General features: G+C 40.6%; 1 protein-coding gene across 1 annotated transcript; it reads right to left on the bottom strand.

Moving 5' to 3' along the window:
- Positions 1-703: 703 nt before the first annotated feature.
- On the bottom strand, positions 704-13,870 carry PITPNA (phosphatidylinositol transfer protein alpha). Its single transcript, XM_075719698.1, has 10 exons — positions 13,842-13,870; positions 13,143-13,234; positions 10,788-10,795; positions 8,373-8,447; positions 7,914-7,997; positions 6,448-6,525; positions 5,418-5,528; positions 2,973-3,095; positions 2,179-2,248; positions 704-861 (listed from the first exon to the last, which is right to left on the bottom strand). The coding sequence occupies exons 2-9, from the start codon at positions 13,210-13,212 to the stop codon at positions 2,201-2,203; spliced, it is 597 nt and encodes a 198-aa protein (XP_075575813.1). The 5' UTR covers positions 13,213-13,234; positions 13,842-13,870; the 3' UTR covers positions 704-861; positions 2,179-2,200.
- Between the last annotated feature and the right edge of the window lie 10,627 nt (positions 13,871-24,497).

Below are 24,497 nucleotides of genomic sequence, written 5' to 3'. Positions count from 1 at the left end.
TTTCAGCTTTGTTAAGTTATGGTAAGTCTTAGTAAATAAAGAACCAGGAAGTTGCAACATATGTCAAGCAACTTTTCAGAACAGTTTTGTAAGACTGACACGCACAGCTGAAGGACAACATAGCTACATGGGCCAAAGGGACCACGTACCACTAAATTGAAACTCAACAGTCATGTGCTGAAGGCCCTAGCATGGGGACGCTGAATGCAGCTTCTGTGCAGTCTTTAATTCATGTGTGCTAAGACAGAACAAAGTAATGCCGTGCAGAAGCCATATATCACGATTCATCACAGACCAAGAACTATATCTGGCTACTCCTGATTATGTATTCAGATTACATGCCATTAAATCTCTTACCCTGGGAGCAAGGGTCAGAGCATAGCATTTTGTGGAATAGTTTTGCACTCTAAAATACTGACAGTTTCCCTCTCCAAATAGACATTCAAAGAATGGTGAAGGGCTGGGCAGGAACAAAGGTGGCAGTTTATCCCACTTGGAAAAAAACAGGGGGGGGAAAAAAAAAAAAAATCTAAGTCACCACATCACAAGACTATTTTAGCTAAAAATGTCACTTGGAAATCAAACAGGGCCACATGGAAATTGGTCTGAACACAATGAAAAAAAAGGAGGGAGGAGTCGTAAATACAGCAATCTCTAAGTCACACATCTCCAAGGAGCTACCTCCTTCATGTATGTGCTAAAATTGGAGTGCTTAGTACCAGACAGTCTATTTGCTCACAATATTAAGGGGCATCTAGAATTAGCTATGGGAGATTTAAAATCGCCTGCCGATTGATCCAGAGATGGTCCGTCAGTCAAGAGTGTGGATTCCCCGGGCCTTCCTGATGACTGTCTTGCAAACTAAAATAAAGAAGACAACAGGAAAACATTTTAGAACCACTTTGGAAGAGCAGCGTGCCAAAAGAAGTGTCAGACTTCAGAAAGCAAATGGGAGACACACTGTCACCAGTGCAGACAACAGCAATACACCACTGCATCATTACATTTCAGCACTAATCCAGAGCAGAATTTCCAACACAGCCTAAAAATTACAAACAGAAATTGCAATTTAAACAATCGAACAAGTCCAGAGCCTACAATACAATTGAGATCACCAACTCATTTCTCTAAGAACTAGAGTAAATGTGAATGAAGAAACTAAAAAGGTTTAAGTTGCATTAAAAATTAAAATATATCTATCAGAAGACACCCCTTCAGACACTCCCTCACCTTGTGTTCCCCACTTACCACCAAACAACCAGCAGGTAACAGAGGACAAGCAAAGGTAAACAGTCAGTGCTTGATAAGGCTGTGGTTCTGCCCCACCCCATTCTTTCCAAGGATAGCTAGGATGGCATTTCACTGCCCTAGAAAAGTTGTGGCTAGTAAATTGGACTTCTCTACACAAATGGACAATTGCTTCTTTCTCCCCGCCTTCTTCCTTAATACTATACCACATTTTTGTACAGTGTCTAAGAAAAACCCACAAAAACCAAACCTCAAAATGATTACACAATTTAACAGAATAAGGTCCGACATTCTCAGCACTGCATACAGCCTATCATCCAGCACGCTGTCTAGAATATATCCTAGGGATCTGGCCAAAGGCAAATGCATATATGCTCTCCAGTATGATAGTCCCTCCCCTGCCAAGTTCGCATACGCATAGTGAAATAGATGAAAACCAAGTCAAAAGCTTTAAAATTGTCATTGCTGCTTCTCCTGCAACATGCAGGTGTTGCTCCAGGCCCCGGCCCATTAGTAAATACGGTTAACAAACAACATAAGAAATACATTTCAAGCATATTTGCAAGGAATTTTCAATTTCCAAATGTATTTATGTATTTGCAGGTCCAACTTATTCTTTTGGGACTGACAAAAGTTCCTCTGCCAGTCATGGAAAATAACGCATGGATTACAGCAAGGAGAATAGCACTAAAGTCTATAAAATGTTCTAATACGTTTTTCTTACACTTTCCACTCCGGCACTTCTTTAGAATAGTTCTGAAACAAGACAGTAAACTTACTCGTCAACTTGCCAGTGAAGCAGGTTCACTATAAAAACAATACCACAGATTTGCCTGCCAGAAGCTATGAACAGGATCGTTTCTTACATAAATGTATTTTTGCTCCTAAATAGAGCAATACAGAGTTTTGTCAAACTCTCTTGATACCTACAGTGCACAAGGAAGAAGTCATGTTAGTCATCTGCAGCCGTCATTCCTTTCACTGGATCTTTTTCTCTCATCTGAAAGAGAAAACACTATTCGAGTACCGATTCTCACGATATCTCAAAATTTATCGGTATGGAACACGTTAAGCTACCTCCTTTATGTAAGACACTGATTATATCTGAGCATCCCAAATCAGCGTTTGTGAGTATGCAACATGCAGGCACCTGCAGGTTGAGCTGCAGGTCCGCTAGGGATCTGGAACCATTATCCAAAGGACAGAGTGTACATGAAACTATAATGAAATATCCTGAGGCATGAAGGAATAGAAGGGTGCAGCGCAGGACGCAGATCATGGGACCATCATCATTACCAAATTCGTGTTTCTCATAGTAAGAACCCCATTACATACCCCCACTACCTGCTTATAATACTTAGAGCTAAAAATCCTTTTACTGAACTGGTTTTTGGAAACTAACGAGGTCAAAAATGACCATTCAGCTTTGGGTAAAAGCTAATAGAAGATATTAAAGTGGTAAATGAATCATTGCCACTCATACCCTGTGGTTCAATACATTTATTGGCGCAACAACAAACAGAAGGGGAAGTCCGTAATGATTAGAAGGAGATGCCAGCACAACAGAGTCACAGTCAATCATTCAAACCACAAGCAGCATGACCTAAATAGCAGGAGGACAATACACACTACGCTATGACAATGCAGCAGTCTTTCCTCTCTCTACTGTACCGGATAGAAACAGTTTCTCACACAACCCACACCTGCTCTGCTTTTCCACTGACCTCATCCAGCTGTCTCTTGGTCTCCTCCTCCATCCTACGAATGTCCTCCATAGTCAGATCAACCCACTTATCAAGCCAGCAAAAGAGCTGCCGATGGAAGTTTGTGAAGAGACGCTTTTCTTGCTGCAAAAGGAGGAGGAATAAAACATACAAGCAAGCTTACTCATAGGGCAATTAATATGGATCTAACCAGATCATAACACTGTTCAGAGATGTGTACACTGAAGAACCAGCTCCCTCACCCACCTTTCTATATAAGCTGCCACAATTGGGAACTGGAGCTAGCTAATTTTTATTCTTTTAACAGGATACCTAGAGCCTTGAATCCACAGAGAAATGCATTTTTTTTCAAGCCGAGACAGCAGCCTGCACAGTACATTGAAAGAATTAGTGAATGCTTTAGTAATTTCATTTGATTTGACAGTATTGTTCTGACTGAATAAAGTGCTCCACGTTAGGTTTACTTAGAACACAATACTTGGCCTGAAGGTGCAGAAGGAAGGAAAAAATAGAATAAAAGTATTTTTAAAATAATCCTTGACTTGCTAAAACCTGGAGGTTAGCAAGTGTAAAGGGTTGACATGCACCTATCTTGCTTTCTTCTTTTGCAGTGACCTGAAAAAAGCCTAAACTTGTTTTCCACAGCTGAAAACCTTTCAGCAGAGGCAACTATTGTGCACAAGCTACTTCAAGTTAGGAGCAATTTATTTCCATTTCATAGGAGATAAGCTGGACAAAATCATTATATTAGACAGTGGTATACAATGCCTTTTGGACAGTTCTCATTAAGGAAGGACACTTCAGTTTTACCAATTATGGTTTCACTTCTGATAACTTGCTCTCATCAAAAGCAGCTCAACTACTTTGACGCAAATGTGTAGCTGAAGAGACACTCATAAAGAGAAAGGGATTCAAGACACTGCTTTGTTCAGGGCTTTTGTTACAGGTATTTGAAGTCCTGCAGCAGCGTGGTCATTCCCCCTTAGAGTCCTCTTTAGATTATATCACCAGAGAATTGCTTTTGCAGAAGCAGCACTGTAGTTTATCAATATTAACCACTGAGAAGTCTCCATGATCTGAAGTCATAGGCATTTTATGAACATGGCATTGCCTGGAAAATTGCACACACCGATTCTGAGGTCTAGCATCCTGCTGCAGTTCATGGGTTATGAACTCTGCCACAGAAAAAGCTCTTTTCAGGATGCCAATTACTCAGCTGAACGTGAGCCAGCAGTGTGCCCAGGTGGCCAAGAAGACCAACAGCATCCTGGCTTGGATCAGGAATAGTGTGGCCAGCAGGAGCAGGGAGGTGATTGTGCCCCAGTACTCGGCACTGGTGAGGCCGCGCCTGGAATACGGTGTCCGGTTTTGGGCCCCTCAATACAAGACAGACATCGAGGTGCTGGAGAGTGTCCAGAGAAGGGCAACGAAGCTGGGGAAGGGTCTGGAGCACAGGCCTTATGAGGAGTGGCTGAGGGAACCAGGGTTGTTTAGCCTGGAGAAGAGGAGGCTGAGGGGAGGGAGACCTTATCGCTCTCTGCAGCTACCTGACAGGAGGGTGTAGTGAGGTGGGCGTTGGTCTCTTCTCCCAAGTAGTTAGCGATAGGACGAGAGGAAATGGGCTCAAGCTGCGCCAGGGGAGGTTTAGATTGGATATTAGGAAAAATTTCTTCACTGAAAGGGTAGTCAAGCATTGGAACAGGCTGCCCAGAGAGGTGGTGGAGTCACCATCCCTGGAAACGTTCCAAAAACAGGTAGACGTGGCACTTTGGGACATGGTTTAGTCTAGTCTACCCGTAATTGGTTTAGTGTGGACTTGGTGATGTTGGGTTAATGGTTGGACTGGATGATCTTAAAGGTCTTTTCCAACCTAAACGATTCTATGATTCAAGCTAATGATGTTTCCCACAATCTGCTTATTTTTTAACACGGGTTTTTCAAGCAGCAGACTGGGAGAGGAAAACATGACTAGAGCTCTAAGACTTGCCAGAAAGATCCTCAGCTGATTAGGATCAGATAACTGAAGCTGTAAGCTACTCCCTACAAAAACATGTCTTGCCCCTGACCAGAATAGCCCTAGTATACATGCATCATCTCATCATTCACAAATCAACTACCAAATGACTGCAATTCTCAGGCTGATCTATTAAACAAAGCAAAACAGCCAGTCTACCTTCATACATTAGAGTGAAAACAGTTCAATAGCCAATTCACAGAACAATCAGCCAGCCCTGCCCTTGGATTAGCAGCAAATTGAATCCAACTTTAACTGATTGCAGTACATCAGGCAGAGGCCTTGACTGTATTGCCTGAGGTGACATGACTGGGTTTCAAGTTAGTATCTCCAGGCAGAATACCCTATTAGAAGAAGCTGAGGTGCTAAAGCAGATGGGAGATGAAACACGCTTTATTTCCACATCTCTCCCCACCAAAGAGCTCACTTACCTTCTGTATAAAGTTCTCAACTTTATTTTGCAGACCCCACCACTTGAACTTGACTGTTACCAGTTTGTAAGCGCACATGTATGGACAATCTGTCTGTTTCCCCAACTCCTTCTGCAAAGACAAAGATATTCCCATCAGGACTCTGATCAAATGTCTCCAGGAAAGCAGCTCCTTTGGTCATAATTATGAAGTCTTTCCACAACTCCTCACAATCATCTTGCATCCTTACACCTTGCCTATCTTTTATCGACAAGTTTTGTGACATCTTTGCTCACCCCTTTTCCAGGGTATTTAAGACCATGATGAAAATAGACCCTAGTTTCCTCCACAGGTGGCCTTCCCTCCATTTTGAGAATGGACCATTCCTTCCTCTCCTCTGTTCTCCATTTTTTCTTTCATTAAATTTATGTCTTTCAGTATCTTCACTGTTATGCCATGGCTACTTAGTTTCCTTAAAAGTCTTCTGACAAAGTCCCTATCTAAAACATTTCAAAAATAGATTGTATCATGTGAATCATGTACATGATTATCAGGTGTTAAAGAAAACTCCACAAGGTTTGTAAGGTGGGCTTTCCTACTTCCTTTTACAAGAGCCATATCCACTCTTCCTAAGTGGATCATATCAACCCTAGCTTCTAAGTTTGCCTGCTAGAGATCAGACTTGCACACCCATAGCTCTCCAGATCTCATTCGGGGTCCCTTTTTAAAGACTGGTATCATATTTGCACTTCTAGAGTCTTCAGATTCCAATGATTTAAGTGAAAGGTTAAACACTGCTGCTCATAACTCAGCTTGGGTAAACTCTTGTGCTGAACACCAGACAGCTCTGGTGATTTCTTGGAACTCATTCTATCTATTTGTACTAAACTCTTCCATTTCCTTTAACTTCAGAACAGACCACCAGCCAAGTTCTGTGTTTCCTTCTACAGAAGTGAATCCAATGTTTTACATATGCCTGTGGCTCCAAGCCCGAATATCTATACTTCAGTCATGCAAGCTGATACAGTTCCTGAACTCATGCAATACACACCTTCCAGTTGGGACCCAGAGGTCCACGTCCAGTCTTGACAGATTTAAATTTTGCTGGATCTTCTTCTGCCTTGTAATCCTATTGGATAGACACATGAGATTAAACACAAATTATCCTACTGTTACCCAGCTGCTCACAGTCACAAAGGATTTATTTTTCTGGTGAGCAAAGACTAACCTCTAACTGCCTTCTCAAGAGCTACTGTTTTCAGACTTCAACATTAGGTCAGGCACTCTTCAAGGAAACATATTTCTCCCCCCTGTGCTGTGTCCTAGACCTATGTGAAGAAGTGGTAACAAACTGATATGACCTTTGGAAGGACTCCTTTGGGGTAAGACTATCAGAAGACCTGCAAACCCTCAGGATAGGTTTCCTGTAACCACTCGTTCTTTGGGAGCTAAGCACTGCTGCTGCAGGAAACAGCTATACTCTCCGGACCCCATGGTATCTAGTATTTTTCAAAGCACTATTTGTGTGATATGCGAATATGATGCTCGCATATTGCACACTAGAAAAAAAAGTACAGTCAAACTTGCAATACCACCAAAAAGAAAGAGACATTAGCTATCCCCCCTATTGCACAGCAAATGATTTGCAGCATTCCCTTCCTGCATGTTGGATTAAGACTGCGGTCGTGTTCTACTCCCACCCGCAATTCAATTAAAATGAAAACAACCTCAAATCGTCATCAGTTTAGTGCCAAAAGTGATCAATTGGTAGCATCTTCTTCAGGAGTCTTCTGCTCCACGTGAATTCTCCTTGCCATCTGGCAGCATTTAATTCAGAGTAGTTTGTATTTGCAGATACAGCTTAGTACCAGCCTAACCTATCAGAATCAGATGCTACTCACATTCTACCTAGTTCATCTTTATTGGAAAGAAAAACTAAAATAAGTACTAGTTCTGGTTTAATACCCAAGGCCAAGTTTGAGAACAGGTAAATTAGCTGTACTTGAATGGTATCAGAAATACTAAGTGGAGAAACTCAAATAACATTCCATCTTTATATGGTTGGGTTTTTTCCAATACAGTACAGAAACATCGCTTAGTTTCTTACAGTAACTGTAGTGATTCTTAGAACAAAGTATTAGTTACATGATTTCAAGACACACTTGTGAAGCCATGGGTCAGTTTCAAAAGGAGGCAGCTTAAAGATGTATGGAAAGGGCAGTGCCATTTCTTGTTATTCAAGCATTATAATCAGCTGCAGTGCTGCAGAACTACATATATACACAGTTACACGCACTGTAAGGCTAAGCAACACATTTTACAGACAGTACTGACACAGCTTTTAAAAGCACTCTTCCTCTAGCTTGCTTAAACACTTTTAAGGAATGCCTTTCCTCCTCTTTCCATCCTCTCATTTGTCCTATTACCTGTGACCATCCCTGGGAACACAGTTTGTACATTATCCCTCTTTTAGCACAAGGCCTCCCATACTAGGGAGCTCTTACCCACCTACCATACCTTGGGAAGTACTTGACTCCGATCAGCAATGTCTATATAAATAGCTTCTACGTTCTTCCATACATCTGGCTCCAGTTTATGAACCTGCAGTGAAAGTACAAGACTAACGTAACTAACGATTCAACTACAAAACACTCCCCTTCTAAGATCGTAAAATAACAGACGCAGATGCAGACACCCAGTGTTCCCCCTCCACGTACAGAGAGGACACCATGGTAAACACACAATGTAAGATCTTCTAAAGAAGCAAAGGTGCTCACACAGACCAAGTGTTTGGGGGACAATTTTATTCAGCATATATGAGGAGCTAACAGGAGAGAGTCTCTGCCTTGCTAGTGCAATAAGCCCTTCAAATCCAGGAACACAGCAAATAGACAGTTCCACATAACAGTTCTCTAATCTAGCATGGAAAGCAGCATTGTGACATTAAAGAGACGAATAAAACACACAAGTACTTACATTCTCTTGTGTTCCAAGATCTGATTTATGCCAGGTTTCAATTTTGATCAGGAAGTCATCCTTCATATACTCATTCTGTCATCAAAATAAAGCTTCTTGTTATTCTTTGGATATATAACTTGCCTTTTTATTAGCTAGACACACAGTAGGAAAGTCAACTCAAAGAATTCTAACTTGACTGGGGTTTGACTTAAGGAACTTCAGAATTATCTGTAAACAAATCATTGCTTTTAGAAAAATTGTTTGATCACTAAATACGTAAGATCAAATAAACCACAAGCTGTTCACTCAAAAAACATAAATTCCATTGTTTCAGTGAAACATTTGGAGTTTATAAATAGCTTTTTCTTTAAAGGACAATATCTGCCACTCTAAATAGTTTAGAAGGGGTAACAAGTTAACTAGGCAGAAACTGTCTTTTCAAAGACATTATTGATCTAGCACTGAGTACCTATTTGGATGCAACTCTTCAAATGAACAACAACATTGAACTGATGTGTTGAGAGAGCTTTTGCCACTGGAAAGGGAAGGGACAAGAAGCACAGTTCTGCCAAGTAAGCAAAAAACTTTCCGTTTCTCATTATTATTGTGAGTAGAAAAGGACTTCCAAAGGTAACTCTATCCTCCCTCAAGGGAGTAGAAATAAAAGCACAAGCCAGTGAAATACTCAGCATGTAAAAAGGAAATATCAAATTCAGAAGACAGATTACTCATAGGGACATAATGGTACGAGCTAACTTTCTTTTGATCAGTTTATCTATGCAATGGCACATTCCCATGTGTAAAGCTGAGCATTGCTGCAGTAAAGAAAGATCTCTGCCCCTAGTTACAAAGTGTTTATGGATATGCCACAGTTGGTAAGGGGGTTTAATCTACATGATCTTCCAATGACAAAAGCTAAAGTGCCTTTAGCTCAGACTAAAGAGCTTCTTATATCCAGAACACTTCATTTCAGACATTACGCATGCTTCCATAGATTATCAGTAAAAACAATACTTACTGTAATAACTGGTCCAAGAAATCAACACATGAAAAGAAAGAGATACAGTACTTTAGTGAAAAAAGAATGTACAGCAACCATTGCCCTCCTCCCCCTCTTAGCCAAACAGGGACAACTTCAGCTTCCCAGGGGGCTGCTGATACTACTGAGGAAAAAAACCCTGCAAGTCGATAAAAACAGCTAACTTCACCCTCTTCTCCTCTGGAAATTCTCAGACTTGAAGAAACCCAGAGGGGCAGCAATTAATTACGTACTGCCACTTCTGCTCTCTGGACTCCAGCCAGCTGGATGAGAAGATGGAATAAGTATGTTCAGCTGACAGCATTTTACCAATCCTTTCTCAGCTTGCCGATAAGAAACCTCTCCGTAGTTCTGAAACAAACACATGCTGAATTTCAGGCCAGTGCAGACCTCACCACTCCTGCACGCAGTAACCAGACCCTCTGCATCTCTACTGCTCATGGTAACTAAACTCCCTGGATAGTAAAACTCAATTATTCAACACAGAAAAGCAATTAAAGATCCTGTAACAGTCAGCATCTGTTCCACCTCAGCCAGAGTATGTTAGCAATTCTACTCTAAGAATAAGGATCTCTGAAGCTGGAGTTGAACTTTGGTGGTTTGTTCTGAAGTTTAACATGAGGGCTTTACTAAGAAGCCATTTTGTTTTAAAGATACTGTTACAATTTGTGAATCTCCAACCCAACACCCCGTAGACAGTACCATCCCTTATCACCTATCATGCACATCCAGCTACCGTAATTGCCTACTGCTGGGCTCTGGACTGCTCTAAACCCCTAACAATGTAAAAATTGCTTTTTACAGCAATTTACAGAAGGCTAATTATTTAGACTGACATGTTGGGGTGGAGGGAGAGAACAAGCAAGCAGAGCTGAGGCTAATTTTTAAAGGCTGAATTTCATCTCAAAGAACATTTCATTATTTCTGCAAGAAGGAGTTTTTTTCCTGCTAGTCCACACAAAATACTGAATAAACCAGTGGTAATTATAGACCAGAGCCTTCCCACTTTCCCATGACAAACTGCTTTTCCATGACTATGCAGCTGCCTAGAGAACAGGTTCCTTCACCTTCCTAATTTCTTCTCTGTGGGGAAGACTCCTCGTTTGTAAAGCAAACAAATTAATCTCTTTAGAAATGTCCATTAAAACTTAGATGCTCAGCTTGCTACAAATTACAGCCTGCACTTGAGGCATTACAGCAGCAACTCCTACACATTTCAGCTGCAGTTATAACTTCTCAATTTCTTGACATTTGGCCACAGGCATCTCACGCTGACACCCAGAAGACTGGAACACACATCAAACTGCTTATCTAAAAACATCTAAGTGACATTAATATTTAAGTCAGACTGCAGAAAAGAACCAAGAACACTGTTCTCCTTGGCACCAGCCCACAGTTATAACTATTAGGCAATCCTCACTTCATTTTGACTGCAGAAGTTGTAAATACATACAACGACTATCTCATTTACAGTTCATACTCTCAAAGGAGCAAAGCAAGGCTTCCATTCCAAGTACATAAAACCAACATATTACCGCACAAACAAGTGTGCAGAATTGCAGGAAGTTATAAGCTAGGCATTTAAATTCCCTCAGCCTTCAGTAATGTGCATATTAAAGTAATAATGGAGCTTTTCAGAGGAGATATAGGGAAATGTAAGAAGGATAACCTTGTATAATTAAAAAAAACCCTACCATGATGCACAATTAACTAGAAGTACTGCTTCATTCAAACTTAAAAGGCTCTATGTGATAGCTGATATGCAAGTAAGCAGTGCTCCAGAGAGCAGCACACTAATATCACCTTGGTATAGGAGGGCACAGGCAGAAGTACCACTAACTCCTACACAAACTAGGTTTAGTTCTTACTGTGTCCTTGGCTCTTAAGTTTCAAACTCTAGTGAGAGGACTGAAAGCCAGCATGGCATTTTATGTTGCACAAAGATTTCACATGAGGCCATCCAAGTCTTCTCACGTACGACCAAAATATCTGACCGTGTCCCAAAGTAAAATGATAATGCACAAGGCAGCCTACACCGCATACATGGGCTCTTCCCTCCTGCCCAGTACTAGCAAGTGAAGGTTTCAGCAACTTTTCTGAGCTTTTCTTGATTCACGTCAGGCTGGCAGATTCTCTAAACAGATTTGTCAGCCTCCGCATAAAAACTGCCTTCTGCTCCAACCCCCACAACAAAGCGCTTTCTATCTCATATTATATTGGTGCTTATTACAGCTGAGGATTTTTTTTTTGTTATGTTATCATTTCTAGCATACCAAAATCTGAAATTTCTTCTATTGCATTGGAAAGTCTTGTACTTTATTTTAGTATCACATTTTTTCCACTTAAGTAGAATGTTAGCAGTGTTTAATGAAGGATAAGTAGCTAAGAGTGACAAAGCAAGCTAACTCCACACCTTCATTTCAGAAATTGGTGGAGAAGAGAAAGAGGAGGATATAGCTAGGCATTATGTCTAACAAAACCTACTGGAGTCAACTTAGTCAGATCTGTTTCCATAATTTAAAGAATTAAAGAACTGTTTGTGTTTAAGCCAGTTCAGCATACTTAACGTGGAAATCAACTAGACATTTACTAGCTAATTTAAGTAATACGCAGCAAGAAAACAGCATAAAAATGAGAAAGATAAGTTGTAAATAATTCAAGATGCTGAAACAAAGTTATGTGACGCATTAAAAACTTACTCTGCAGTTGCTGATGACAGCATCTGAATTCTGTATTTGAAATACCCATTCCACTAGACTGCTACATGTAACTTCATGTACTGAAGTAATGTTATCCTCACCCACTGCAAAGCTTTTTCCTTCTTTTAAAACACTTGACTTAAAATTCTCTTAAGTAAATTGTTGAAAAATAAATTGTTCTATATTGAGTTTCAAGAATAGTTGTAATTTTTAAGTTTACAGTTCCCATAGCAACTGTACCACTACCAAAGAGCAGAAAATGTATCCGTCAAAGATACAAACAGCATAAAACACAGCCAAAAGTAAGTTTGGAGGCAAAGTCAAACTTGCAGTTCCTACAGCAACAAAGACCAGAAAATAGTAGTGTTAAACATTGTGGCTGATAACTTCAGTGAGTGAATAAGATACTAAACACTCCTGTAGGAAATGAGTTTGACATTATTTCACCACTTTGCACAGCTTCCAGAGCCTTATGCCAGACTTTACAGACGGAATCACTTTGCGCTTGTTGGGTGAGATTTAGACATCTGTGTCAAGCCCCGACCCCAGAACCAACTGTAGCATTACCTGTTCAACCTTCGCTAACCTGCAGTACTGCAATTGAGCAGATATCGATCGCATAATACTGCTGCTCCCATCAAACTGCACTAAGCAAGAGGCAACCGAGATCTTCCCTGTTCCCCTCTTGCTTCTTCCATTTTTTTCCCCACCAGACTATGCTGCACTTGAGTACATAAAATCATCCCTCATACGTTCATTTCACTAGTGTTATACATCTGTTCCTTTAGTAGGACTAACATTCATTTCTTGGTCTGTTCTTTTCCACTGTCATTCATTAGCAGCACATCAGGCAACAGCATTTCTTTTAACTCCACAGCACTGTATTTTGCTTTTCCTGACCACAGAAAGGGCTTAGAGAACAGAAATCTAAGATAAGAGCTGAAATAGCTTCCCTACTGCTTGCCTCCTTCATTATCCAGCTCCTACCCTCCCCCTCACCCCCAAGAAACCAAAAAGCCAGCAATCCTCAATCCTTCCCCACGCACTCACCAGTTCTGCAGTAGGGATAGGCATTCCATGCTTTTTCATGTATATTCAGAGCTCCTTCAGGGGCCAGCATTCTCACAAATGTTGGCACTTTGCTGCAGAATTTGGAAATACGAAGGAAGGCATTGATAAGAACGACATGTAATGACAACTATGGCCGAGACCCTCTGAGACAGACAGAATATCACCTGAAATGCAGAGACTAGAGTCTTGCACATGTGCACATTGGTGGAATTGGTGGGGTTCTCCCCACACCCAGTATGATGATTTCCAGAGACTGATGAATTGGACAGGTTAATCTAAACCTTCTTCACATAATGAAAGGAAAGAAAAAAAAAGGAAGTACATAAAATAAAAAAAAAAGAGGCTGAAACCAGGTTGAAATCTAGCAGGCATTTTGCTCTTTAGCCAAATTCAAGTATCTAAATACTGGGTAACAGGATTATATTTGCTTTGAAAAGCTTAGAGCCAGATTTTCTTGGGACAGCAGCCACGCTTACAGGGGCAGATAGGCGTACCAGTGATGCTCACTTCCAGCCGTACCATGTGCCAGCTGCTGTTATACTCCTGTCTTACCTCCACGTCTTTCAGCCTTTACGTAACCTGTGATTTACACAGTCGCTGCAACCCTATTGCTTCTTCCTCCAGTTCCTCTTGCCCAAGGAACCTTGCCCAACTCTGGGAATAAAATGTTCCACATACCTTTGTAAGTGGTAGATCTTGTGTGTATACTGCCCACGCTCTCCATCTCTTTCGTAGGGTTCGTTCACCAGGACCTCCACTCCTTCACCTCCACCAGTTTCATTTTTACTGGCTTCTGCCACAGAATACAGCTGTCCCACTTGATACTAAAGAAGTTAAAGACATATTACTGTGATAGCTATAATTTAGCAGAAGCAATAACTTTACCAGAAGCAGCCAAGGATAAATTTATTATCTGGGGAGAAGGCAGAGAAAAGGACATCCACTTGTGTGCCCAGATAAGCAGCTCATTTAATTTCATTTTGATACAGAAAGCTTGAGTGGTAGTTAGGAGGAAAGCACTGCCAATAGGATAGTTACCTTTAACCCTTAAATCTCAAGCTCCAAACCAACACAGACTGAGGAGAAAGTAAAGCAGATTAAAGGAGCATCAGGACAACATTTAAAGAAAACGCACGAGACCTCAGGCATACAGTAGCAAAATCCATTGTTTTTCAATCTTTTTGGCACACAGGTGTCCCAATTGTTCAGGTCAAATGGAGAACAATGCACTGCCAGTCCTAAATTAATAAGCATACAGTACTTTATCCAGAAGAATACCAAAGAACTTCACATTAAGTTTTTTGACAAAATGGCAGCATTATTTCCCAGGAATCACTCGAACTACTTCATACTACACAATTTCTTTCATCAGCAGCATGCTCAAATGTTTCACAGGGAAGAGTAGAGGAAAATCAAGAAAACGGAACATTCTTCGCTGCAGAGGATGTAAAGACTAATACACTCTTGCCTCTGCTCTGGTAGCTAGAAAAGGGGATGCAGAGCTCAAAAGAAATATGATCAAATGAAAAAAATTCACACAGGCCTTTTTGAGGCAAAGTCAGATGAGCAGACAAGGTTTGAGGATGAAGAAACTAAACCACTAAGCCAAAAGGAAGTGATCAAACTTAACAGTGTTCAGCCTTCAGAACTGAAGCGAACAAAACAGCAACTGTTGCCAAAGGCAGTACAGAGAGGCAGTCTGAAAGGGTAATCCACAAAGTGTTAGGCATCAGAAGTGCAATGGTTAAAAAAAAACCCAAACCCCAACAAAAAACCCCACCAAAACCCCCAAAAACTCCAGAGCGTAACTACAAAGCAATGGAACACTGTTTAGGCCTTCTTCCTTTTCCCCAGCACAGGGCTGCGCATCAGAAGCAGGAATGGCATGCACCACTCCTTCCACTGAAACCCAGGCTGGAAAAGTGGAATACTGCTCAGAGCTGACAACCCAGAAATACTTCACTGGGCTGGTACATCTTCAGCAATGAAGGAAGATTTCTACAGTGCTTAAGTTTTGTTGTCAGAATATCCAAAATAAAAAGAGTACCCAAGCTCTATGGTGTTTTGTACTATCTGGTGCTAACAAAGACCAAGAAAACATTTATTCCTATTGGAAGAGTAGTAGATGGTAAGCCAAAGTAATAAAGCTACATGTCCTGGCTCAGTTAATCTGCAGAAGGCAAAAAGCATACCAGAGGGATTTAAACAAGTGCTCTACACAGTCTCAAGTTCAACACATAGGCATATTAAGTAAGCCTGACTACCTGTTAGACTATCCCTGAAAACAAAACAAATGAAACAGCCATCCAGTAAAAGTAATCTATAAGAAAAGCAATCTACAGAACACTTTCAAGCTAAGAGCAACAGCTCTGCTCATTCTCTCCAGAAGGTACTGGCCTAGGTTATACAAGGACCCCTCACTTGGCTGGACAATTCCTGCACTGTCACCAGCAGATTGGGTTTCAGTCTGGATTTTGGGCTGCAATACAACTCTCTGCCTTCTGACATTTCATACACCACATTGCTTTCCTTATGACTCCCTACAGATGACCCATACAAAACAGAATACTGAACTCCCTCCAGAAGACCAAAACATGAGAGTTGTGAAATCTCAGAAGCAAGCTGATTTAGTAGAGTAAGAGCCACATGTACACTCATAGAGAAGAGAATTTATCATGACTTCGGCAACTACAGCATTAGAGGGGAGGACTGGATGGGTTTGACTGCTTTGCAGCGAGTCTCAGGACAGGTCTCCAAGGGCACAAACTCATTCCTCTTAGTAACACTCTCTCATTCATTCCTTCTCCCTTTTAAATACATGGGTCAAAGCTCAGATGCTAAGAGGATAAGCCCTTTGGTTTGGCACCTTCACCATTTAATCTTCCCTGTTATTTCTGATCCTCTAATCACATTGATAAAAGAGGAAAAGGCCCAAACAAAACTGTCCCAATGAACAAATCCCACAGCATCTGCCTGCAAAAGTTAGCAGAAAAACAGATTCTGGCTCCGTGAAGTCCAAAGTGTCAGGCACACCCATTCTTGCAGACCTGAGAGCTCCCAAAAACCTTCTTCTCTTCTGCAGGAAGCTTATCCCTCTTGATCTGTGCCACACCACTTCTTATACAGCTGACAGCATATCTTCATTACACCAAATTTCTTTCAGAAGGCCTGATCTCAATGTAACCATCTTCAAGAACAGTTATTCTCCTGAAAGCAGCTTTGAACACAATTAATAAATAAGAGTCCTTTGTGTTTGGCAAGCTCCTTCCCATGTGAGACGAACAAAGAGGCAGCACAGAATGTGTACACACAGCTCTAATCCATACCAGCATTTCAAAGCGGCAGCTGGCAAGACACCCACACAGCTGCTCAAGTCCATGCTCTCAAAGTTGGCACTGTGCAACGTGATGTTGGTCAAAGTACAAGAGTAAAGGTTAGCACCTAAGATACAAGAAGATTTTTTCTTTTTGCTCCCTGCAGTGCGACAATGTATAAAACAACACAGGAGTGCAGCTTGCAGCCTGCACTTGAGCAGGATCATATTTTGGCAGTGTTTCCTAGTAGAAGACAGTCTGCTACAGTGTAACTCCTACATCCTAGCCTTCAAATTTTAGTCATCACCAGGGCTTCTCCTCCACCATTTTGTTCCCATCTTAGTAGTTACTTGGCTAACTATTCAGCATTGATCTCTCTATTCATCAAGTCACATCTCCCCAGTGTCTTCCTGATCACTGGTTTTCTCTTGAATTCCTTACTATTGGTTAAGCTCCATTTGCTAGGAACACAAAATCCACTCAACACAAAATCCCCAGCATATCACAGAACGACACAGAAGACTCCCTCAGCCCTATTACAATGCCTCAAAGCCACGACTAATTTAATTCTCTGTCTTACGCATTAGCATCAGACTTTTGGCAGCAATTTACATGCTGAAGGCGTGAACTCTTAAGTCTTTTGAGCAAAAATTCCCTATATTGAAGTGAAATCAGAAGTCCTCTTGCTAGCCAGAGATGCTTAATGAGCAGCTACACAGTCAAGAGCCACAAGTCTCCAGAGCCCTATTTAAGAGTTTTGTGCACAAGGAAATCCTTGAAAGCAATGAAGTTGTAACAGCTGTTTTGTAGTACAGACAGCAGCATAGTGACCAAGTGATGCACAGATGTGTCAGCATCTTTCCACACAGGAAGGGGAATGAAGCAATACACAAACTCAAAGCAGTAGTCATCCTTTGAGTCAATACTGGAAATAACCTTTCTTCTTAAGCATATCTTTAAAACTACTATATCACATAAGTACATATGCAAAGCTAAGCAAACTTTAGAACTCTTACCGCTTAGGACCTGTTTCCTTGAATCTGGCCTATCACCTGAAAACCACCAGACCTTGAAAAGGGGCATCATTCAGGGGACATGGTGACAATGTGCAAGTTTGGTGAGAAATTAAGTTTAGTCAAGTTGGTGGTCTATCCACAATCCAAGAACATTAAGGTGTTCTCTCTAGTATTTTTGTTCCTTCTCTTCTAATTATGTTTATTTGCTCTTCACTTTATAGACTTTTCAGTAGGTTACTCAACTCTCTGGAACTCCTCCGATCCAGAGGAGAGGAATACACATTCTTAAACAGATGACCCCAGGGCATCCTCAGACAAGGAGGTTGCTAGAGACCGACAGATTTACATACTGCCTGAAACCTCAATTTTCCACACAGGCAGCCTACACACAAGGCTCAAATATGCCTGGCACTGAACAGCCAGCCAGGGAGGGAAAAGAGCATAGCGAGGGACTCGCTTTAACTGGATGAAGGTTAATCCTAGTATCAGAGAACTCAGAAAAGCCCTGTGCTGGGTTCCGTCCAGTCTAACTCCCTCAAGGAAACAATCTGCATAGTGATGCTTTGACTTTCTCTTTACACAGCCTGAAACCTAGGAGGCATATCACTACGAGGCAGGGCTCCTGCTATTCATGTGAAGGTCTTCCGTTTGTTTATCGAGCTCCAGAGTACCTTACCATTTACCCACCACTTTCTCTAAGTTTGCATCCTTTGCTTACTTGCTAAAGCTTATCACGTTAGTCCTTTCTTTGTCAAGGACTTCCCCACGCAAGTAGCACTCAGGGACAATAAAAGATCCAAACATACCTACTCTAATACTTTAGTCGGACTTCTGTTAAAACTGCTTGAAACAGATTCATGCAGAAAGCATATCATCTACAGGTAAGGAGTAGGCAGACAGACTTTTGGCATTAACAGTCTCATTAACATAGTATATAGACCTAAAAGCACTTTCTGATCAGAGGTCTAGGCTTTCTGTCAGCATGTGATGCCTTGTCACAGCAGACTGATCCACAGGAACAAGGAACTTGGCTTAGATATTGCTTTTCTTTTGCTAGCCAGTCTCATGGCTGTAGGAATACACTACGCCGAGTTCTAAACTGTGTTCTGTCAGAGGAGTAGAGAGTTATAAAAGGAATATGCTTAAAACAGTGCTGTCATGATCCAGCTCACCACTGTCTCTGCCACGGTAGCTGCTATGTTCAGGGGAAAAAAATGAACAAGCGTGCTGTTATCACAGCTCTCCCTACGAGTTAGAACAAGCCCTTGATCAGAGCTCACAAACAGAAGGCTTACAGCCAAGGATCACAAGGAAAAAAAAAAAAAAAAAAAAAAACCCAAACATCCAGAAGAAGGAATCCAGAATCAGTCATTTCAATTTCTCATCTACCTTGCTACTATGAACATTAAAAAATTGAAAACATTTATATGGTCAGATTCTCTGCAAGATTCCTGTTCAGTGCAGAAGGGAGGAAGGAAAGGTAAGCTGCAACTCCCAGAGAATACAGCACGGAATCGGCCACAGACTTTGCACAGCTATTCCATGGCCAGTTTGGCAATCAGAATGACCGCCTCCATTATAAACTACATTTCTTCTCTCAATTACAGCTTTACCTAAACAAAAAGAAAGTTTTCTTTCAGTAAAAGCTAGAGAAGACAGGTCTTAAAGAGTCTTAAGAAAGATATACACAATCTTTCTTTTGCTATACCAGCCTCACAAATCAGAAGAAATTGTTGCTCTTTGTCTAAGAGTTTAAAACAAAAGAGTTCCAGCAAAACACAGTTTAAATGGTAATGTGAATTTGTACTAAAGCTTTACTTTATGTTAAAAAAAAAAAGAGAACAATAGCATTAATCAAAAGGAAATTGCACTTTGGAACAGTTTGACAAGTCAAGGTTTGTAATCAACACATCTGAAAGTACTTTATAGGAGAGAGTATCAGTACCCTCAGGCTTAAAGAAATTCAATTATTTGGTCAAAATGATGGCGAATGAGTAACAGCACACAGAGTTCCTGAAGACAGCTATGTCCTTCTCTTGCATTTTCCAGTTTTTGTTCATACAAACTGCTTTGATCACAAGTTTATTTACAGTCCTAAAAAAAGGAAGCCACAAGAAAAGGACTTACCTCCTCCACAGACACAGGCAGGATAACACGGCTGAAAGGGAATACAGAAACAGAAAGTTAACAAATATCCCTGCAGCTGCCAAACTTACCTGACACATTCCTCACAGCAATGGTTACACTCTCTTCCCCCAGTATTCCAGCATCCACCTAGCACTAGCATCCTTAGCACTTATTCTTTAGTCCCAAGACTATTTATACAATAGCCTCAAAGAGAATCAATATATGATACAGCATAATTGCAATCCTATACCAAAACTGTGTAATTCTCATAAGACCCTTACTGTTAATATCTTACCAGCCTACAAATCTACACAGCATCAAAACAGTTGCATGTTCCTTCTCACTGCATCTTTTAAACAGTCACATATTATTTCACGTCAAGTTGTAGCGCTTCAACAATTTTGCAGATATCTGTGATAGTCACAAGCTATTGCAAGATTTCTTTAAATGTCCTATCCAGTAGGAAACAACACTAAATAGAGAACTATATGGCAGGCTTTCTCAGAGCTGACTGTGAAGGAAAGTATTGCCATTTCTATACAGGAATCACTTTTTTTTCACATTGTGGTTTCCTGAATGCCTCTTAGAATCAACTGACTATAGACTACAGAGCAAAAACTGCCAGAAGTCACACTGAGATTTTTTTGAAAAAGACAAGAATAAAACTAAATTTAAAGCTGATAAAGATGCATGCATGTTAAGGCCCTTAAAATTATTATATATATCTCTCTCTTCAAAACTGGATTTGTATTTGACCTCTGCTTTCAGAAAGGATGATGTTGAAACAAGGAACCAAAGCAAGATAAAGATATGAAATGAATACAGCTACTGTGGGTGGAAGAATTCCCAGTTCTTTGGGAATTAGTCTCAAAGAAATTAGGATATAATGGGTTCAGAAAAAAGTCCTCTTTATTAATAAACATTTTAAAAAGCAATACTGGTGAAATTTGAATTTTTTTTTCTACACTAGAGGAATGTTACCAATAAGATACCACAGGACAAACTGTAAGAGGGGCAAAAGTTTACAGATTATGCAAGATTACTTATGACAGCAACGCTTTATGCTGGCTGCAAAGTACTGCAGAAAGAGCTACCGAGAACTGCATATGAAGTTCAGTGTCAATAAAAGCAGAATAATGCACGACAGGCACTCATTTTCCCCAAACACGCGGGGTTAATTAGCCCCAAATTAGCTATCGCCATCAAATATCTTAGTGTCCTTATGGAAAAGCATCTGGAAACATCAGCTCAGCGGCAGTTCAAAAGTAAACACAACATCAGAAATTGGAACACCATACATATACACACACAAAAAAAGACAGTTACGCCACTATAGCCTCTCACGCATCAACATCTTGAATATTGCATATAGTTCTGGTCACCTCATCTAAAAGAGGATACCAAACAAGTGAGGGAAGGCAAAAAAGATGATTGGAGATGGGAAAAAGCTTCCATGTGAGAAGAAAGTAGTTAGACTAGGCTCTTCAGCTTGGAAGAAAAAACAATTAAAGGGTTAAGATATGGTAGAGCATTAGAGAGTCATGAATGGTGTGAAAAAGTGAATGGAGAAGGTACAATGACTATGTCTTACAACAGAACAACTCAGGACAGAATAAAAATCATTAGGCAGCAGACTTAAGACCAATCAAGTGTACTTCTTTACATCATGCATACTTAAGTTATGGGATTCCTTGCCAAACACAAGAAGTATAAGCAATTTTAAAATGGGATTTGATCAATTCATCTAAGTCCATATGCTACTTACTGGTAGGATACACTGAACAATAATCATTCTACTCACTATTTATATATTGTTTCCTAAAAATATCTGCTAGAAGGCAAGATGGAAGAGGACCTTTGGTCCAATTCAGTATGGTATTCCTTACATAAGGGGGAACAAAAACCAGAAAATGGATTTCCATAGGTAGACCGTGCCATCAAGCAAAACAATAGGTTAGTTAACTGGATAAAACTGCAGTAAGAATGAAAATAGGGATAGGGTGATAAGAAAAGGCAAAAGACCAAGAAACAGAAAAGAAACAATGGCTTTGAAATGGGTTCAATTATTTTTCTTTAGAAAACCTGGCATAAAAAGATTGAGGTAAGCTAATGAAATTCCATTTAGGAAACTGGAAGACACTAGATCTGAATATTTTCTTAGAGTTCAATGATCATGAATGGAGAAATAGAAACACAGAGTTAAATAGTTTACAATTCGTTTAGCCTAGCAAACAAAGAACGAAGGGGATGACTAACACAGGTAGTCAAGTGATAAAGATGGAGGAGGGAAGACTACTCAAGAGGATCCAGAGGAAAAGCTTTGCAGGAGCAGCAATGAGAACAAGAACTCCTAACTTTGGGACAGAACTTGATCAACTTATGAGAAATTATACAATGTGGTTGCCTGCCATATCAAAGGCCTGGAAATGATGAAGAACACTTAGGATCCCTTCCAGATTAAAATCTGCCTCAAATGACAGCAAAGGGAAGTACAGCTGCAGAGAAGGTCAGTGTCATTACCGTCACTTCACAGGAAAGGGAAGTGAGTCTCTAGGCTCTGATTCTCCTCAAGGTCTTCCGATGCAGTTTAAATCAAAATAGGGAGAGCAAGCAAGACCTCAACCAGCATTTACAAACCCTGCAGCCAAAAAAATACAATCTAACAAACGAACAAAACCCATGCAGCTTATCTGTAGTATGGATAGGTAGAAATAAAAGGTAAGTCTGAAAGACTGATAGGACATCAGATGACAATGTTAAAGCTATCACTGCACAACCATCAGTACAAGAAACGGTACAGAAAAGATGATACAGATTGTCTGACAATAAAAGATGTGATCAGGTTTTTGTTATATTGCTCTATTTCTGTAACACCTCCTAAAATACCTATGGAGCACATAATAACACCCATTTGATTTATCAGGGGATGTGACAAGGGGTCACAGAGATGGAAGAATAATCTGCTCAGATGACATGCAGTTACAGCTCACTTATATTTTTACCACCTACACTAGGTAGGCAGTAAGGTACCTGTATGCCGTGTTGGGGCAACCAGAACTAACGAAACAATAATAGCGAAGTACTTCAAATATCTAGGTCACACCAAAACAAGTAGTTTCTATGTGCCTTAAACAACTGTTTCCTGGAACACGAGATTTAGTCAAAAAACGTCTCAAATAGCATGTAAAATGGGCAACTTTCACATACAACATAAGGAAGATTTATACCAGAACTAATACAGTCACACAACTCAGAATGTGCAACTGATTGAGCTAGTCGGGAATCCCAGGAAGTCAAAAATAAATGTTCATTTCTAAAGGACAGAAGCAACCTTGACTGTCCTTAGAGCCACATGTGTCTTAATAAAAACACAGAGAAGGGAAGAAAAGAAACAGGACAACAGAGCTAATGACAAGACTTAAAAGGTTTGGTTGACCCTTCTGAAAATACAAATGGAAACCTGTAAAAAGAAACAAATTTAGTGATTCTGGTCTTTTAATCTTTAGTCGTAACATTTACACTTCACATTTTGTTTCTGGAACAGGCAGTGTGAAAAACCAGCAGATATGTTGATTCGGTGAGGTATATAATCATATCAAATAAAATGACTTTTGGAAGTGATGCTCATCAAAATTAATTTTTCATACTCTCAGAAAGCTGAAAATCCAAAGTACATGTTCCTATCTTTACGAGACGCCCTGTAGGCAGCATAGCTCACTGGCAAGTGAGCTTTACTGCAGTACAGGGCAAGAGATTGTAAGCAGATGCATGAAAAAGACACAAGAATGTGAATAGAAACAAACCAGACAGGTGCCGTAAGAGGAAAAGTACATTAACCAACTAAATTAATAGGAAAATATCAACAAAAAAGATGTTATAGAAGAACAAGTTAATTATCTTTTCATGCACCTGAAACTAAGCACTTAGCCCAGGTTTCTGTCTGCTATCCCGTTTAACTCTATGGAAGGTGACGGTGTCTCTGTGTTACAAAGACCAGCCGTGCTGCTGCTCTTAAATTCTACACCCCTATTGTTGGATAAAAATAGCAAGTGTTTAAGGATTGGTGGGAAAAAAAAAAAAAAAGATTAATCTTGATTAAAGACAACTACAGTGCTCAGTACAACCCCCCACATAGTTTTAATATTTAAATCCACACCATGATCCATGATCTGGCAAAGTAATTGCTATAAGGAGGACACTGTCATGTAGGTAAATGTATCTAAGAGAAGACCTGAAAACCCACTTTATCATTGGGATCACAGCTATCTTCCGTAAGGGGGAAAAAAAAGAAAAGAAAGAAAAAAAAGCCTCTTCCATCAGTCAAAAGAAGTTGAAAATGATAGAATGCACTTAAGTTAACTTTAAGAATTCGGGAAAGAAATATGTGCGGTGGTATGCGGAGCTGGAAGACACCTAGCCAAAGTGCACCGGTCCAAAAGAGCAAACCATATTAGCAAGCATAAAGCAGCCAAAGGAAAGACTACGAAAGGCGATGTGACTAATAGTTACACACGCACTCACGACAGATCGTCCAGCCCTGTTTTCCACCCCTTCTTCCCCATTATGGAGCAGAACAACCGCAGCAGCCTCAGGGACAGCAAAGAACTCCAAGTTGAGGTTTTCACATCAAAAAATATTTTGAAGCTATCTTGCTTCTGGCACATTCACTCTTGTTGGAGTCTCTAGTTAGAAATTGCACAGCTAAAGGAGAGGAGGGGGAGCAAAGCCCGGCTCGCCACTCTTACAAGGAGAGGGGGGGGAGATGCCGCTGCCTCGCACGGCACCGCTGGGCACTGACCCGGCGGCTCCCAGGCTCCGGCAAGGCCCTTGCCGCCATCAGCCCCCCCCGGGCCACCGGGAACACCCCCCCCCCAACG

Source organism: Pelecanus crispus, chromosome 12, assembly GCF_030463565.1.
Source record: "Pelecanus crispus isolate bPelCri1 chromosome 12, bPelCri1.pri, whole genome shotgun sequence".
In the NCBI taxonomy this organism is placed as follows: domain Eukaryota; kingdom Metazoa; phylum Chordata; class Aves; order Pelecaniformes; family Pelecanidae; genus Pelecanus; species Pelecanus crispus.
The sequence above is the reverse complement of the archived record's forward strand: the minus strand, read 5'-3'. Positions and strand labels throughout refer to the sequence as shown.